General features: G+C 40.9%; 1 protein-coding gene across 1 annotated transcript; it reads right to left on the bottom strand.

The window, feature by feature from the left end:
* Positions 1–10,692: 10,692 nt before the first annotated feature.
* LOC113351925 (F-box/kelch-repeat protein At3g06240-like) lies at positions 10,693–11,871 on the bottom strand. Its single transcript, XM_026595830.1, has one exon. It carries the CDS (start codon positions 11,869–11,871, stop codon positions 10,693–10,695), a length of 1,179 nt encoding a protein of 392 aa, XP_026451615.1.
* Between the last annotated feature and the right edge of the window lie 6,213 nt (positions 11,872–18,084).

The following is an 18,084-nucleotide window of genomic DNA, read 5'->3' as shown; positions in this document are numbered from 1 at the left end:
GGGCCGTATCAGAAAAGGGGAAGTCGGTGATTGATTCGCCTGCCGCGGATCTTCCTCATTCGCCGATATCTGAGGGTGAGGACGCCATAATGGATTGGCTCAAGAAAAAGGATCTGCTATTTGTCCCTCATCCCGCCCCGGTTATTACTGGTGAAAAGGATTCTAATGCGTATCCCCGTCGTATGATGGAAATGTCTTCCAAGGCGCGGGTATCTGAGGCCTGGGGAAGAAATTTGAGTGTTCCCGAAGCTACCCTTGTGTCTGAGCCTCCTTCTTCCGTTGCGGATATGATGTCCATAGCCGACGAGTATCAATATGGCTTTCCTCAGCAGCGTGTCTTGGAGGTAAATTTTCGTACATATTTCTTCATGACGATCGAATTCTTCGGTAAAATAATGTTTGTCGTCTTGATGTGTAGATGATGAGGAGTGAGCATTGTAACCACGTGCTGTATCATTTCTTCAAAGCGAAATCTCTGAAGCTCGAGGCTAAGCTTCGTCACAGAGAAAAGGAATTATCTGCGGCTGAGGTGGAAATTGAAGAGCTGAAGAAAAACCTCAAAGAGAAAGAAAAGCTGGGTGAAGCGGAGGCTGGTCTTCGTTCAGAGCTTGCAGTCGTTCGCGCCGAGTTAGAACAAACTCGCGGCCAAGTTTCAGCTTTCACAGGTTTGGCTCTTTTTCCCTCGCAATGTGTCATAATTTCTTCATTACTTAGGGTGTTCTGTCTGAGTCTCCCCACGCTATCTTCAGTGGGTGGCATCCCCGATCTGATATGGCTCCGCAATGAAAGGGCACGACAGAAATCCTGTATCAAAGAGCTTGTTGAGAAAATTAAAAGCGAAGCCAAAAAGTGGGACGCTCGGGCTGAGGTATGGCGCGCAAGGCATGTTCAGATAGTTGATATGCAGAATCTGTATAACCATGACCGTGCTTTATTCAACGGTACACTGTTGTGGACACGTGAGAATTTGCGGGAATCCCATGAGCGTACTTCCTTGTTGGAGTCTAGGATACAACTTCTGGAAGAGGAATTACAAAAGGATCGATCCCTCCCTTTTCCAGGAGTTAAGGATAGTGTTCTGTGTCTTTCCAGAGAAAGGGACAATGCACGTGCCGAAGCCGATGCTCTAAGCAAGGCCCTTGCCGCGTCCCGCGCTGAAGTAGCTCGTCAGGCTGAGTCTGAGAGAAATCTTGAAGTGTGTATGTACATATTGAGCAAGGGGGTATCAGAGATAAACAAAGAGGTCGACCACCTTCGCCACATGGATTCGATGAAGCAGGTAGAATTAGATGCCAGTCAATTTACTCTCACCAACCTTCAACTAGATTATAAGAAATTATCCGCGGAATATGACCATCTTGATGAAGCGCGAGATGCGGTTGTTAATGAGTATGAAGAGGCTTCGGCTTGTGTCGAAGGTATAACTCTATTTCATTGAGTGTGATTGTGTCTTTACTGTGCTAACTCCCTTGTGTTGTCTTTTTCAGAGCTCGAGGGACAACTCCGCGTTGCAAATGAAAAGCTTAAAAAGGCTCAATCTTCCTTAACGCAGCAGGAAGAACAGACTAATCATTTTAAGAGTTTGGCGGCGTCCCGCGAAGAGGCCGTTGGTGCAGCTTCTAAATAAGTGAATCGTCTGTCTTCATTGTTATCCCAATCCCAACAGCGGACGATAGTTATTAAGCACAAGGCTCGGTGTCAATTGGCTGAGGAGACAAACAAGATGCTGGAGAAGATTGAGCTTGGCCTTAAGACCGAGCATGGCCTTGTGAAAAGCTATCCACGTCGTCCAGTGCCTGCTTCCCTGCCTGGCTCTTCGGGACCCTCGTCTGGTGGGAGCGTCCCTTCAACTCTTCGGAACAATCCTGCTGATGTGGTGGCCTCTTCTAAGTAGAGACCGCAGCATCGTTATCCTTCCGTTGAGATTCCTTGTAAATTTTTGGTGAAAAGAGAATATTTTTGGTGTGTATTCCTTGTAAATTTTGGATGTGTATATTTACAATCCATGGTCTTGTCGCTTTTTGTAACCAACCTTTATGAAATGGATCATTTTTTTGATATACCTGCAATATCAGTTTGTTGTTTTATTTTAGTCATTGTGATGAAAGACTCTAAAAATATAAGAGGATTTGAAGTGTTTGGGTGCGATACCGAAGGGAGGTACCTTCGTGATCGGCTTGAGACCTGTCACCCCGCTGGCGAACCCTTGGCCATAGGATTCCCAGACGGTGGGGGCCGAGGCAACGTTCTAGGATATGGGGTTAAAAAATTTACATACACCCATTACGTCGACCCGTTGCCTTAAGATTGGTTGGGTATCTCTTTCTGCTGGGTTCCTTCCCCCTGGTCTTACACTTATGGACACTGACGGGGGAGCCCTGAGAGATTGTAGATTAACTACTTTCCCCAATATTGTCGATAGGTTTAGTTGATATATAGAAAGCTTGTTTGATTGATAGGTTGATGCCTGCAATTCCTCGTACAGAGATAGAAACATGTAGAGTGGTCACGCTCCCTTCTTCTTCTGGTACCCTTCACGCAGTTGCAAGGCTGCGTTGCCCCTATGGGAAGTATGGTTTGAGCCACTTAGCATTCCAAGGATGTCGGAGGACTTCGCCTTTCAGATTACGAAGGTAGTAGGAACCGCTTCCCGCAATATCGTGTATTATAAAAGGTCCTCCCCACGTAGGTGCTAACTTTACCCATCTCTTCTCTCGTTGATACTGTGGGATTGTTCTCAACACATACTGCCCCTCTACAAAATTCCGAAGCTTTACTTTTTTGTTGTACTCCCTTGCAAGTCTTCGTTGGTAATTTTCCATCTTCTGCAATGTTGCTTCCCTTCTTTCTTCTAGGTCGTCCAATCTCTCTAACATCATGTCTGTTGTGAGATTTTTCTCCCACGCTTCGGTCTCTGTGGTTGGCATGAGTATCTCTGTAGGGATGACTGCTTCAGCTCCATAAGTGAGAAGAAACGGGGATTCCCCAGTGGCAGATCTTCGCGTTGTCCTGTATGCCCATAACACATTGTGTAACTGTTCACACCACCGCCCCTTATGTTCGTCTAATTGTTTTTTGAGGATAAGGGCGAAGGTTTTGTTGGTGGCTTCCGCTTGTCCGTTGCTTTGAGGGTATATAGGGGTGGATTTGTTCTTCCTTATTTTGAAAGCATCGAAGAGCATGTCTATGTTTTTCCCTTGTAATTGCTTACCATTATCGGATACGATTTCTGATGGTATGCCGAACCTGCAGATGATGTTCTGGAATATGAAAGTAAACACATCCACGTCTCTGATCCTAGCTAAGGATTTAGCTTCCACCCATTTACTGAAGTAATCTGTGGCTACTATCAAAAATCGTCTTTTCCTTGATCCTTCGATGAAAGGCCCGACGATATCTATGCCCCATTTTGCGAATGGCCACGGGCTATCTACAGAATTTAACATTGTTGCTGGCGCGTGTATCTTTTTGGCGAAACGCTGACATTCTTTGCATCGTCGGGACATTCTTGCGGCATCCTGTATCATCGTGGGCCAGTAATATCCTTGCGTTTTGGCTTTGTCGGCTAGTGATCTCATACCGCTATGATTCCCTGCGTCCCCATAATGGATGTCATTTAGAATTTGGTGCCCCTCTTTTCGAGATAAGCAACGTAGTAACGGTCCGAGGAAGGATTTCTTGTACAGGACCCCATCCCGAAGATCATATCTTCCTGCTTTGGAGAGTATTTTCCTAGCCTGTTTATGGTCCGCGGGTAAACTTCCCTCTTCGAGAAACGCATGGATCACCGTTCTCCAATCATCTTCGTTGTTGAAGTCTTCGTCTTGATTTGCTCTTGACAGGGTATCTTCTTCGTCGAAATCGTTATGGATGTCCTCTCCTACCTGGTCTTCGGTATTTTCTTCCACTGTATCTTGATTGGTAGCGAAGGAGAATTGAGGTGTAATAGAAGGCTCGTATACCCTTGTTATTTTAATAGCTTCGATGCTTTCGTCCTTTAGCATGGATGATATATATGCCAGGGCATCTGCGTGCCTGAGATCCCTTCTGCATAAGTGCCGGAACTTGATGTTCGGAATTTGTGATGCCAATGTTTGGACCAAGGACATGTAAGCTGAGAGGGTGTCATCGTACACATTGTACTCGAGCCCTATTTGCCGTATGACAAGCTGAGAATCACTTGTTAGTCTTACGTCGGCTACTCCCATCTCTATTCGACGATGTTGTTGGTATGCTCTTTGAATTCTAACCTGAGTGCTTGTACAATTCTTTCTCCGGTTGGGGTGGTGATGACAATGCCTATTCCTGCTCCTTCCTTATTTTTGGAACCGTCGACGAAGACTTCCCATTGTCTTTGACTCGAGGGTTCGAGGATATCCATTGGATCCTTGCTTTCTTTCTCGGCTTCTGGTATTCCCTTAATCTCATCGTCGTTGTCCAGGGGAAGGTCTGCTAAGAAATCCGCCAAAACTTGGGATTTTCGAGAATGTTGAATTTCATGAATGATGTTGAATTGGTCCAGCTGGGTGTTCCACTTGGCTATTCTGCCCATTTTTCCCGCGCTTTTGAGGACTGCTTCCAGTGGTGCTTTGCATGGGACCCGGACGAAGTGAGTTAGGAAGTAGGTTCTCAGCTTTTGAGTAGCCCATACCAATGCTAGGATAAGCTGTTCGATCTTTGTGTAGTTCCTTTCCGCAGAATTGAGGGTCTTAATGACGTAATAGATAGGTTGTTCTATCTTCGTATTGGTTTTGACCAACACTGCGCTGACTGCGTCTTCGGTTGCTGCTATGTATAATGCCAAAACCTCATCAGGATCCGGCTTCTGCAGGATCGGAATCGAAGATAGGTGTTCTTTGATTTTTTGGAAGGCTTCTTCGCATTCTGCGGTCCATTCAAACTTGCTCCCTTTTTTGAGAATATTGAAGAAATGTATGCATTTGTCCGAAGATCGGGCAATAAATCTTCCCAAGGCTGCTATGGACCCATTGAGCTTCTGAACTTCTTTTAAATACTTTGGGGATGGAATTTCTAATATGGCCTGAATCTTCACTAGGTCTACCTCGATGCCCCTTTTTGTTACCAAATACCCGAGGAATTTCCCTGAGGTGACACCGAAAGTACATTTCTCTGGATTTACTTTCATGCGGTGTTTCCTCATTACTTCGAAGATGTCTCTCAGATCCTTGTGGTGATCTTTGCGCAGCTTTCTTTTGACGAGCATATCGTCAACGTATACTTCTAAGGTGGTTCCAATCCATGGCCTGAAAATAGCATCGACCATTCTTTGGTATGTTTCCCCTGCGTTTCGAAGTCCGAAAGGCATTCTATGTAGCAATAAAGACCATGTGGTGTGTAGAACGCTGTGTGTGGCTGATCCTCTTCTGCCAGGGCCACTTGGTTGTAGCCAGAATGTCCATCCATGAATGACAGTTCTTCATATCCTTCTACTGCTTCTACCAGCTGGTCTATGCTTGGCAATGGATAGCTATACTTTGGACATGCTTTTTTGAGGTTAGTGAAATCGATGCATATCCTAACACCCCCATTTTTCTTAGGAAAGACGACCATATTGGAGATCCACGTAGGGTACTTGACCTCCTTGATGAAACCTGCGTCTACTAGTTTTCGAAGTTCTTTTTCCACTGCCTTATGATATTCCGGCGCGACTTTTCTTATTTTCTGTCTGAAAGGTGGCGTGCCTGGTTTGATGCGCAGCTCATGTTGGATTATTTTTGGGTCAATCCCAGGCATATCTCCTAATTTCCAGGCGAATACATATGCGTATTCTTTAAGTAACTTGGTCAGGGAGTCTTCTCTCTTTTCGTCCATTATGGTCCCTACTTTGATCATCTTCGGGTTTTCCTCCGTTCCTATGTTGATTTCTTTTACGGGCTCTACTGGCGTGAAAACCGGCTTCGGATCCCCGAGGAATGGGGCGTTCTTTAATTGCTACTTGGTATATTTCTGTCCAGCGTTGGCTTCTGAAGTACTTGTCTCTGTGTTCCAGACATTATCATCTTTGGTCAAATCCCTTCCTGTAGTTTCCTTGAGCAACTGGTCTATGGCCTTCTCTTTCGCAGCTTCTTTATTTTTAAGTCTTCGGGTTTTGTGTTGCTTTTATTGTTCGTTGTTGATGCGATCCTGAGTGGCTTGGAACTCTCTTGCAGAGACCCGATCTCCCTTGATTTCCATTACTCCCTCAGGTGTAGGGAATCTGAGATATTGGTAGTACGTTGCCGCCACCCCCTTGAGTTTATGTAACCATTTTCGTCCAATGATGGCATTGTAGGGGGACGGGGCGTCCACTACGCTGAACCGTGTTTCTACTTTCATGGGTCCAGCGTCAACCTGCAACACGATGTCTCCCAAGGGCTTCGTGGGTGCTCCATTAAATCCGTAGATGGTGTAATAAGAGGTCATTAGTTGTTCTTCATGGAGCTTCATTCGTTTGAATGCATCGTAGAATAGAACGTTCACTGAGCTCCCCCCGTCTATGAGGATCTTTTTAAGGTTACATCCAGCCACGGGTAGTGTGAGGACCAAGGGGTCGTTATGGTCTTCCATATCTTCGTCGATATCTTCAGCATCGAAGATAATAGGTGAGTCCATCCACTCTTCATGTTCGTCCACCTCTATTCCATCGATCTTATACAATTCGCATCGGTCCTCGAACTGCTTCCGTAACCTCTTTCCTATCTGTGCTGTAAGTGAGGGCCCTGCGGTTTCAGAACATGAGATGGTGTTGATTGTGCGGTTCCCTTCTGGAAGTTGGACTGGCTTGGTTCGTTTAGATCTATCCTCTGCGACATCCTTTCGTATGTAATGTTTGAGCTCGCCCGCATCAATCATTTCTGGATCATTATTTTGAGGTTTTTACACTTTTCGGCTGGTGCCCGTTGAAACAGTGGTATTCACAGTAATCTTTGGATTTCTCGGTTCTTGGGGGTTGTTTTCCCTTAGACCATGGCCATTCCAGATTTTCCCTTCCTTTGACCTCTCGCAGGATCCGAGCATAGCTAGCATTGAGCTTTGTGTAAACTTGATCTTCGAACTTCCGATCGTCTTTTCGCCTTTCGTCCCTTCGTTCTTTCATATCTTCGTGGGGTCATTCCACCGAGCAATTCCTTTTGGTTCCAGTGGTTTGTTCTGCGGAATTTGTATGGTGAGTTCTCTGTGGGTACGCCCTCGGGTTTTCACGCTGGATTTCTTCAAGACGAGCGTGTTTTTCAATAATTATTCGAAGATCCCCTTCTGTCTTGGGAACGCTTCCATGAATCTCAACAAAGAGTGGACTCATTCGGTCTAATCCCCACTTGTAGCAGTTGATACTTACCACCGGGTCCACACTTCCTATGGCTTGGCAGACCTTGTGCCATCTGTTGGTGTATTCCCTCGTGGTTTCCTTGTATCCGATTTCCAGTGAAAAAAGATTATCCATTCCAGTATTAACAGCCTTGTTGTACATGTAAGTTCTTAAGAACTTTTCTGCGAGTTGGTCGTAGGAGTGGATGGAGTTTGGCGGCAGATTATCAAACCAAGACAATGCCGATCCCTTCAGACTCGATGGGAAGTATCTACAGAGTACTGCGTCGTTCTGGCTCTATCTAGCCAGTACATGGTTATAATACCGAATGTGTGCAGCGGGATCGATGGATCCGTCATAGCATTCGAATGTCGGTACATGGCATTTGAGTGGAATAGGTGTGTTGGCCAGGCGATGAGTTAAGGGTGTGGAGTTAGCCTCTCTCATGACTTCTTCCAACCTTCCTCCACCTTGTCTACTTTTTAATTGCCTGATCTCTGCCATCATTTCATCACGCAGCTCTTCCATCGCGCGGTGGTGCCCTACATTCCTCTGCTCGTGATAGCTTGATTCTCCATCGTTCTAATCTGGGTCGGATGCGCTACTTCCTCTGGCCGCGTTTCCATTGGCCGCTACGATGACTCTTCGGTCTCGGTTTGGTTCGGGTGCCTTTGAATTTGCTTCATCGAGTTGTTGGCTCGTCTTTGTGCTTAAGGCAATCCGGTCTTTTAAATCCTGGTTTTCTCTGGCCAACAAAGCCACAACATCCGCGTAAACCTTTTGGCTTTTCTTCAATTCTTCAAGTTCGGCCATCAATCGGTCTGATTGGTTCGACCCTTGATTGGGAGTCCCAGCTCGTGCTATTACGGCCACCGTGTCGCCTTCTTCTATGGTTTGTACTAAAGGCGGGGGAGGTTCAGCTTCGATTGTTGGCATTCCCAGATCGGGTGGAGTGCCCATCTGCGGTGTTAGAGCCACCTGCACAGTTTGATTCAGCTCATTGGTTGATGGCATTCCGAAGGTTGGCAGGTGCGCGGGTTGGTACGTTATGGATTCATCCACCCTTTCTTTTGGTTGGTGAAATTGATTCGTAGCAAGAGTTTTCACGGCTTCCGTAGTTTTCGGGACTGCCGCTGTCGTATTATATTTTGTTGTCGCGGCGCCGCTGCTCTAAGGGCCGCGGCTGCAACGGAATTAGCATTCATAGGCGAAGTGATTTCCGCACTGTCCTGTCTCTGACTGGTAATTTTGGCTTTGTCTCCTTTCTGCTTGCTCCGGGTGATGACCGGGGTTGTCCTCGGTGCTTCCTTCGACGTGGCTCTGGATTTTCCTACTTCTTGCATCTTTCTGCACAAGGGAATTTCAGACAGCGGGAAACAGAAATGTCCGTGCGGATCGAGTTAGTTTGCGAAAATTCCTAATTCCACGACAAGGAGAAACTGCCCGAGGGCCACAGAGAACTCTTAGGGTAGCCCATTTGATTCAAACATGAGTTAAAGTATATGGATTAAATTCTTATTAAAAGTGCGGATTCATTGAAAGTATGAGGAAACGCAAGAAAACCCTTTTTAAAACTGCACGTAAATCCTTTGAAAACTTACGAAAGCCCAACGGAAAGATAGGTACGTACGAGATCTAGAAAAATGTAGATCTGTGGATCTAAGTAATAAATCTTTTAACCAATAAACGACGATACTGTCGGTAGTACCGAAGACAACGAGTGCGTTTTTGAACATGGCAAAGTTAATAAAAGATAAATACTGTTAAAGATAATGAAGCAGAGCAATCTTACGCTAATTTAATTATGAAATCACAGGATAAGATAAATCTTTTACCGGGACGAAGTCCCTGTTTCTAGCGCCAAATTGTGAACATGTAAATCACGAAGGCATCTATATGTTCACAAACAATATTCAAACTCTAGGTACCAACTCGTGCTGATAATACAATGACATTGATTCCTTGGCTCAAAACCTTCGGGTTTATCATAGCCTCATCTAAGAATACTGTGAGTGGCGTTTACGCAAGGGGAGATAAAGAAAACGAAGCATAAAAGTAAAACTCATGAAGCGTTAGACAAAAATAAAGTGCTGAAGTGTAAATGAGATCGGGATTTACGTGGTTCAGCACTAAGGCCTACATCCACGGGGTTGTTGTTTCACTATGTACTTGATGGTTACAAAGATAGTCGAGTGACTTTATACTTTACATAGGTCTATCTATTGTAAAGGACTAACTTACACTTACAATATTTTCTCTCTCTCCTTCCCTAGTTTTTTCGATCCCTTTACTCTTGGTGGAGAGGGGGTATTTATAGGGTTAGAGTGTGGGACCCATCTCTGAAGGCCGTTGGAACCTTATCTTCTTGTGTTTTGTGTCCATCACGCAGGGGTCTTCGTTCGTAACTTCATCACGCAGAGTCATCCTCGTTCGTTCCACGAGTTGATCGACACGTATGCTGCTCAGAGTGTTTAATGCGGGTAGTTGAGGCGCCTGCTCGTGTCAGGCAAGTGTTCTCTGCCTCTGTCGCGTCTATGTCAGTACATCTTCTCTCCATCGTTGATCTTGGTTTCTTTTGGGGATGAGATAAAGTAACTCTTTGGGAGTTATTTGGTGCTCCGCAGTACAGCGTGTTGCCGGAACATCCTTTAACTTCTGCCCTTAGATTTGTTCGGGCAACGATCCAACGTCGGCGGGATGGGCATCTTGGTTGTGGGCACATGTCATCATGCTTTGATGACTTTGTCCGCATGCTCTCCACGTATGTTCCTATATACACGTGTTTGATGATGAAATATGTGCACACACCTTCCACCTGACCAGACAGCAAATGGCAGAAGGCCCCAAATCTTCTCTATCAAAGTCCTAGTCTTCTGGCTCAACCGTTCCCATATATTAGCTTTAAAATTCTCAGCAAAACCCTAAATAACACCAAAGGTATCAACAGTGGCGGCCTATCAAGGAAATACTGCCAAGGCTTCCTAGTTTCAGGTGCAGAAATAACTGACTATGAGTTCTCTGACCAGCTGAATAAAGAAGGCATCAAAAGTTCAGCTATTCTATCACACTTCCAAAAGTTCTTTACTTCTTAGTTTACTTTTTTTTAATAAACAAATTTTGAACAAGATCACATGACTGCAAGCATGGAAAGAGGATTATTTAATTATAATTATGATTTCTGATATTTTTAAAGAACCTGAAGAGATCAGATGATCCTACAAGTAACAAATCTATTGAAAAAAACAATGACAGAAAAGTTAACTGAATTTGTTACGTAGAAACATGCAGACCACCATTTTTACTCTTAACACACGGTATTTAAAAAGTTCCAAGGAAGGAACAATTGATAATGTGAAAAAGAAACTAATAAGCTTATATAAAAAGGACTAACAACATAATCCCGCTTCTCTACATAAGCTTCCTCTATATGGCTCCACATAAGTACCAGAGTCTACAGAAACTAAGCTTTCAAAATAAATGTCTTCTGTAATCAACAACAATGAACCGCGAATATTTGGTTCTACAGCTGTTCCATGCTTTTGTTCATAAAAAACTAGATCACAAGGAATCTTAAATAGAATCTCACCATTCCTGAACCAAACCAACTTTAAATAAGAGTCATTCACAATTATTTTATTGGTAACAACATGACATATATTCCAAGATTCTTGCACTCCATATTCCCGCATCTTCCATACTTCAACACGAGTGTTATCAACATTAACAATGACGCGGAGGAACCCTTCCAACGCTCCCACAGTCATAAACTTATTATTTTTTTCGTAAGGTTGTTTTGGTAGTTCCATTTCTTCAAATCTCTCTTCACTGACATTCAAAGATACTACAACCAGAGAACGGTGTAGTGCTTGAGTATGTCCTAACCAATGAAGAGCTCCATTAACAAGCACCCCTGAAACACCAGAAATAGTAAAACTATAAGGAACGGATTCAATGCTTTTCCATGAATTTGAACCCATAGTGTAAACATCGACTGCAGACATTCCTTTACTTGGGTCGGCCCTGTCGATTGGATAAATATGCTCCACATCTCTTATGTACTGCAAAAGTTTCACTACTTTGTAATCATTAATCTTGTGATCATAACCAAAACCACAAATTCCAATCTCTTTACCCACTGAAGATTCATTTGGTGATACAGGTAATAGCTTGTATTCTTGTGTTGTTGGATTCCAACGAAAAAGAACACCCCTATAACTACATTCATAAACTAGACAGCAAACCAAACCATCACAAGTACCCAATGATACGCAAGATACCAATGGGCAACGAATATTAACGGCATTATCTTCAAAATCATTCATGGAAGATGATAACAAATCATAACTTATGGAGTATGTAGCACCACACTTCTTATCATAGTCATGATATTGAAGCAAGAGTGTAGGGTTGTTTTTCTTGATTGTATGATTAAGATGAATTTTAACAAAATCAGGGCTTGAAATTAAAGATAACCAATATTTGCATACACACTTACGTACACCTATTGTTTCCACTGGTACCCTGTATAGGATTTCCAGGTAGATTTCTTCTGGAATGGTTGACATTGCTACTGGATATTGATTGCTACTCCGGTTCTTGAAAGTCAAAAAAAAATAAAATAAGTGAAAACTACAGGGAGACCTATTTTTTAGATTTTTTTCACTGTGAAATCCACCTCCAGAAATCTGAAGGTGCGCACCCATTTTTTAGGGAAAAATTATTCTCGGACCCAAAATTATTGAAATTGAATTTTATCGTGAGATCTTATATGTTCATCGTACTCTTCTTCTTTCTTCTTCTTCTCTCTTTCTCTTCCATCTCCAGATCCGATCTGATTTCAATCTGATTTCATAAAAATCCGAAATTTCTTCATTGAAAACAAGTTTTAGTTGTAGATCTATGATTATCAAACCTTGTTTTACAAATCCATTTAAGGATTTTCTCTAAAAAAACAGAAACATGGTGGTTTTAGCCTAATTTGGGTTACCCTCTATGGATGAAATTGAAAGAACATCTACGTATCCTTCATATTTCATAAGATATGAATTAGCTCGGCTTCATATTGATTAATTACTTCAACGATTTGTTGTTGCAGATCTACTGCCAGCGATGGTAGAAAAAAATTACATAGTAGAAATCACATCTGAATGATTCACAGTCACAGATTGCCATCAACATCTTAGTCATGTTTTTTTGAAAGATGAGGAGAAGATGAAATTTAGAGAGATGGATGCTACTACCTTCTTATAATGAAGTTTGAAAGCGTTTTTGTGAATGCTGAGGAGAAGATGAAGTTTAAAGAGATGGATGCTACTGCATTTTTATAACGAAGTTGGAGTCTAGAGAGATGGGTACTTATAATGCATTTTGTTTGTTGGAGTGGGAGGACTGAAATTGATTGATTGTGTGTACATACAGCGAATGAATTCAAATTTCTCATCAATTTTAGTATGGGAATTATTATTGATTGTTGAACATCACAAGTTCATTTGAAACCCACTACTGATGCTACTATCAGTGAATGAATCCATGTTTCTGTTTAAGACTCTCATCTATTTTAGTATGGGAGTGGGTATCATTGATTGTTAAACATCAAAATCATAAGAGTTCTTAAACCCACTATTCTATAGGTGGTGGCGTCTTTTAAAAAGTAAGCTGCTGGAACGGGCAATGAAATGAATGTGGATGAAAGAAATCAGACACACCGTTTGGCTTCACTGTCAAACGTTACTTACTGCTGACAGTCCACCACTAGTGGATGCGGTTGTTTTATAATAGTGACTACTAAGCCACCACATGTTGCTCTGTAAATTGATGGATGTTTAAATTGTATTAGCCCCCCACAACCTTCTTTTCTGTTCTGAAAATGGATGCATAACCTGTTATGCAGGTATGAAAATAGATGCATAACCTGTTATGCATCTTGAAAAGTTGTTGCATAACTTGTTATGCACTCCAGAAAACGGTTGCATAACACGTTATGCAGCTACTTTTTTCTTAGTATTGAAACCAACAAAAAATAAGGCTGCATAACTTGTCATACACCTACAATAATATCTACATAACATGTTATACAGTCGTGAAAATGGATGCACAACCTGTTATGCATCCGAAAATATGACTGCATAATGCATTATGCATCGAGAAAATTGTTGCACAATATTTTATGCATCGAGAAAATAGATGCATAACATGATATGCATCCGTAAATATGGATGCATATAGCATTATGCATCAATTTTTTAATGTACGCACTAAAATCAACTAAAACAATGGTTACATAACTTGTTATAGATGCATAACTTTGTTATCCAAATGCATAATTTGTTATGCAGTGGAGAAAATTGTTACATAATTCGTTATGCGTCTGCAGAATGTGTTATGCATCTTTTTTGGTGGCTGCATAATGGTTATGTATCAAGTTTTCGAAAATTTTGCCTAAAATGATGATCACCTCCGATTTTTTCGTGAAAAAAATAAATTTGATATTCTTGTTTGTCTCGTTGCATAGCTCTCGTAAAAAGATTTCCAACGATATAAAATTTGTAAAATTCCAAGACGCGGATTTTTAGATATGTTATATCCAAGTTGTGTTTCCAATTATACCCCTGATGCATAACCTGTCATGCGGATGCATAATCCGTCATGCAGACATTTTTAATAATTTCATACAATTATGGGTGTCACGGAAATAATTATGGGTGTTACGGTACCTAAAATTAATTGTGGGCCTGACAATGAGAATATTATTTTGTGGGCACCATGATTTTTTGGGCACCATGGTTTCTTTGGGGGACTATGGTTTTATTTTGGATAAAGACATTAGAAGTAAACCTATGTCACCCCATATCTAGATAATTATATTAATACCTAAACTACCCTCATAATTAATTTTAGGTTATGATTAGTGAAATGATTTAGTTAAAATTAATTAGTGAGATTAAATTAAAATATGAGTTTTTTATTAGATGAGTAGAATTATTGATAGAGTAAAGTTAGAGAAGATGAAGGAGAAAAACATGGAAAATAATTTTTTTTTCCAATTCACTAACTTTGGGTATTCGAGTGATGAAGACTCATCTGATTCTTCATCTCCATCCTCTCCTAGAATATTTGTTAATCTTCACAATGATCCGGATATGATTTATTTCTTAGATGGTGATTCTATTCTTCCCCAAACTCAATCTCAAGATGAATATGATGGATTTTATCAACCACAACCGGAGGAAAAGTATTTGGGTGTCCAGGTATGCTCCAAACTTGGATAATGTATGTTGAATTGGTCAAAACTTTCCTAAAAATCTAAATTTTTCAACTGGATTTGGGACGGTTCGGTTACCTTCTGTGAAGAAGATGTAACCGAACTCTCCTAAATATGTAGTTCGGTTCCATCGCATGATGAACAAGCAACCTAACTCGGCTGAAAGTGCAGTTCGGTTACTTGGTCCAAACACGGAGGTTACCGAACTCACCGTTAATGGAAGTTTCTAGGATTACCAGCGTTATGTTCGGTTGGTTCGTAATAAATTAACAAACCGAACTCTACGTAAAAATTAGATCTAACTTAGTGTACAAAGTTCGGTTGGTTCGCAACCAATTAACCATAACTAACCGAACTTACGTACAAATAAGAGTTAAATTAGTGTACAAAGTTCGGTTGTTTCGCAAACTGCATGTTTACGAACTAGCTAACCGAACTTGACATAATATAAGAGTATACTATATGTATTAAGTTCGGTTGTTTCGCAAACTTGAAACAAAAGCGTAAACAACCGAACTCAGAAAAAAAAAATCAAAAGTTACAGTGTTTAGTTCGGTTACATTTCAACTTTTCCTTATGAACCGAACTTAGAGTTCGGTTTTTGTGATAAGATTTTTATGTAACCGAACTCTAATGTAATTCTAATTGATTATGTTATATTTCTTGTAGATGGAATGCCAACCTATACCAATGCATGATCAACCTTCTCCGGTTGGTATGTTGTACGAAGATACATCTCATCACTATGCTAATGAGTTGGTATTTGACTTACCTATTATGCGAAGAATTGGGATAAAGAACATGCTAAGAGAGTCAAGTGTGTCTTAGTTTTGAATGGAAAAGAAAGCCAAACTCGTTTTGAAATGGTTTGAGAGAGAAGTGGAGATCCCGATGCTAGTCACAAGAGGAAGGGTTATGTGTATAAAGGAAAGACGACGAGGAAGAACAAAACATGCTCAAACAAAATTAAATGCACGTTCAAGTTAGTATTTAGCAAGAGCAAATTAACGAGTAAATGGTTTCTAGCTATGGATAAGGTGGTAGGTTGTCATAACCACCCTCGCCCAGAAGATCTTGAAGGGCATGCAATGGCCGCAAGGCTCACTCCTCAAGAAATGGAAAAAATTGCTAAGTATAGGTGTTGTAATATTGAAAGTGGTAGTAAAAGTTCGTTGCTCGGACTTGTAAAGATTAAAAAATAAAAATATATACACAATATTTGTCACAATGGGCTAGAGGTATTTGGACTAGGATTCCGCCAATTTCATTTCTTAAGGTTCAAATAATAATTCTTTTATCAATAATAGCTCGAAAAATATATTAAATATATCGACTCTAATTTATTGCCAAGATTGATTCTCAAAATATTAGGTGTAAATGTTAAGCATGGGACATCAAATCATCTAAGCTAAGCATGACCCATCAAATCAAATCACAACTAATTAATTTAAATCATAATTTCAATTAAAATTAATGCAAAAGTCATGAAAAGAATTAAATATAATTAGTCAAATGTGAAATAAGGCTTCCTCCTTCATCCCAGTATTGGGGTTTAGCTATTCATATCAAACACACACTCAAAATAATAATTCAAGCTCACAAGGTGTTCAAAAGATTGAAAAAGGATAAAAACAGTGGATCTACAACCCACGCTGAGCGTCCAGAAAACAACGACAATACTTTGATGCTGTAAACAACGACACAAGCCTACTTCTGTTGGTGCTGCTGAAAATAAGACTGTCCTGGATAGTCTGTTCTTCGAGTGCCAACAATATATAGTATTGAGATCAAATTAGACACAAAAATGTGTCTATCAAATACCCCCAAACTTATTATTTGCTAGTCCTCGAGCAAAATTTATTATTGAAAAGTGACCGAGTTAATCTCGGGTGGGTTTATCTGAGGTGTACCCACAAAAACCAATACTCCATACCCTAGATATCTACGCAGAACCTTGGAAAGCACTAAAGAACCTCCTTGGTTGGCATACAATTGTTGACTCTAAGAGGAAGGACCCTGATGCGAAATTCCAATTGCTGTACACGAGTTTGCACTCAAGCATACTAAAATTCATATAAGTGACAGAGCTCTACTAAGATAGTTTCACGATGGACATCATACTCGGAGTCAGACTAATCACATGAAAAGATTATGAAGATGAAAAAAGAAAAATGTAGATGGTTGAAAAGTGAACGGTGTTTCCCATATCTGTCTGAAGGCCTCTGCCAAGGTGAACCTAACCTAAATGACTGAGATACCGGTCTGACTAATATTAACACACTGGCATATACAAGGGAACCAACGGCCAATAACTTAAATCTAGATCAACAAACTGGCAAATACAAGGGAACCAACAGTTGACTACACAGAACAATAACCATTTTTTTTTTAACTTAACGGCATGAATAGATCTTTTTGATCCAAGCGCATGCTTCTTGTCAGCAGATTACACGATAGTTCCCACGGGTCCTGCATTCCACGCTTGCTTAGGCGACGGAAACAGGGAGAACACACACATATTGCTATCCAAGTGTTAATATTTATTCCGATTGGTCTACTGGTCTGGTCTAAATTTTTTTTTTTTTTTTTTTGAAAAGGTAACTCAGTCCCTCTATTTCACCCTAGAAAAGGTAACAACTTGAATCGTGTGCCCCACCAAATCAATTGAAATAAAAGAAAACTAAAAATAGAAAGTGAAAAGGACTCGACGAGATATGGCGAAACTATCATGTTATTTCTAACACCTGAGCTCTGTGCTTTTATGAATAGACTCTATAGATGTTTCCATCTAGTCAGATTGGTTCCTCAACTCCTAAAACAAAAATGTTTCCATCCACTTAGATTGGTTAGTGCTATCCTTAATAGGCGTAAATATCTAGGCTCTGGAGTTTATTTATTGCAACTAAAAAGTTTCTCCAATACCCCCAAACTTAAATCTAACATTGTCCTCAATGTTCTAAAGATGAAACTAAAAGAATGAACAAGGAGAAACTGTTACCATTTGAAGTGGAAGAGTTAAGGGAAGATATTACCTTGTTGCATGAGCATGGGATACCTCCCAAGAAGTACTAAGTTTATAGTCTTCAGCCAGACTTAGGAAAGGATCAGTCAACTCGGATCGTATAACAGTAGCCGGAATAACTGTGGGTCTTTAAAACCAAATAGATCTGACCAAAGGAAATTGCAGTAAACCAAGAAAGTGAACAAGACTAGCGTGCCCTTACCTAGTTTCCTGATTAAGATATTTATATCTAATTGTGGTTCAGGTTCAGATTCTATGAAATGGTCTAAATAAAAAAATTTCCTTGGATGCATTTCCTCATAGATTGGATCCAAATTACTAGGTCCTAGAGTCTGGAAAAACTCAAATAAGAACTTAGAATCACAAAATAATAATAACCTAAATAATTGAGGATCCTCTAAGTCAATCAGGTTTGACTTACATAATTGACCACAGTGAGAGTAGTGGTCATTCTTAAGCAAATGTGTCGATTCTATTTTCCTAAGGCATTTAGGT

Source organism: Papaver somniferum, chromosome 2 (assembly GCF_003573695.1).
Source record: "Papaver somniferum cultivar HN1 chromosome 2, ASM357369v1, whole genome shotgun sequence".
NCBI classification, from domain to species: domain Eukaryota; kingdom Viridiplantae; phylum Streptophyta; class Magnoliopsida; order Ranunculales; family Papaveraceae; genus Papaver; species Papaver somniferum.
This window is presented reverse-complemented; position numbering and strand designations above follow the sequence as displayed.

Excerpts from the sequence above, each read along its gene's own strand:
- LOC113351925 (XM_026595830.1), bottom strand. The coding sequence starts at position 11,871 with ATGTCAACCATTCCAGAAGAAATCTACCTGGAAATCCTATACAGGGTA.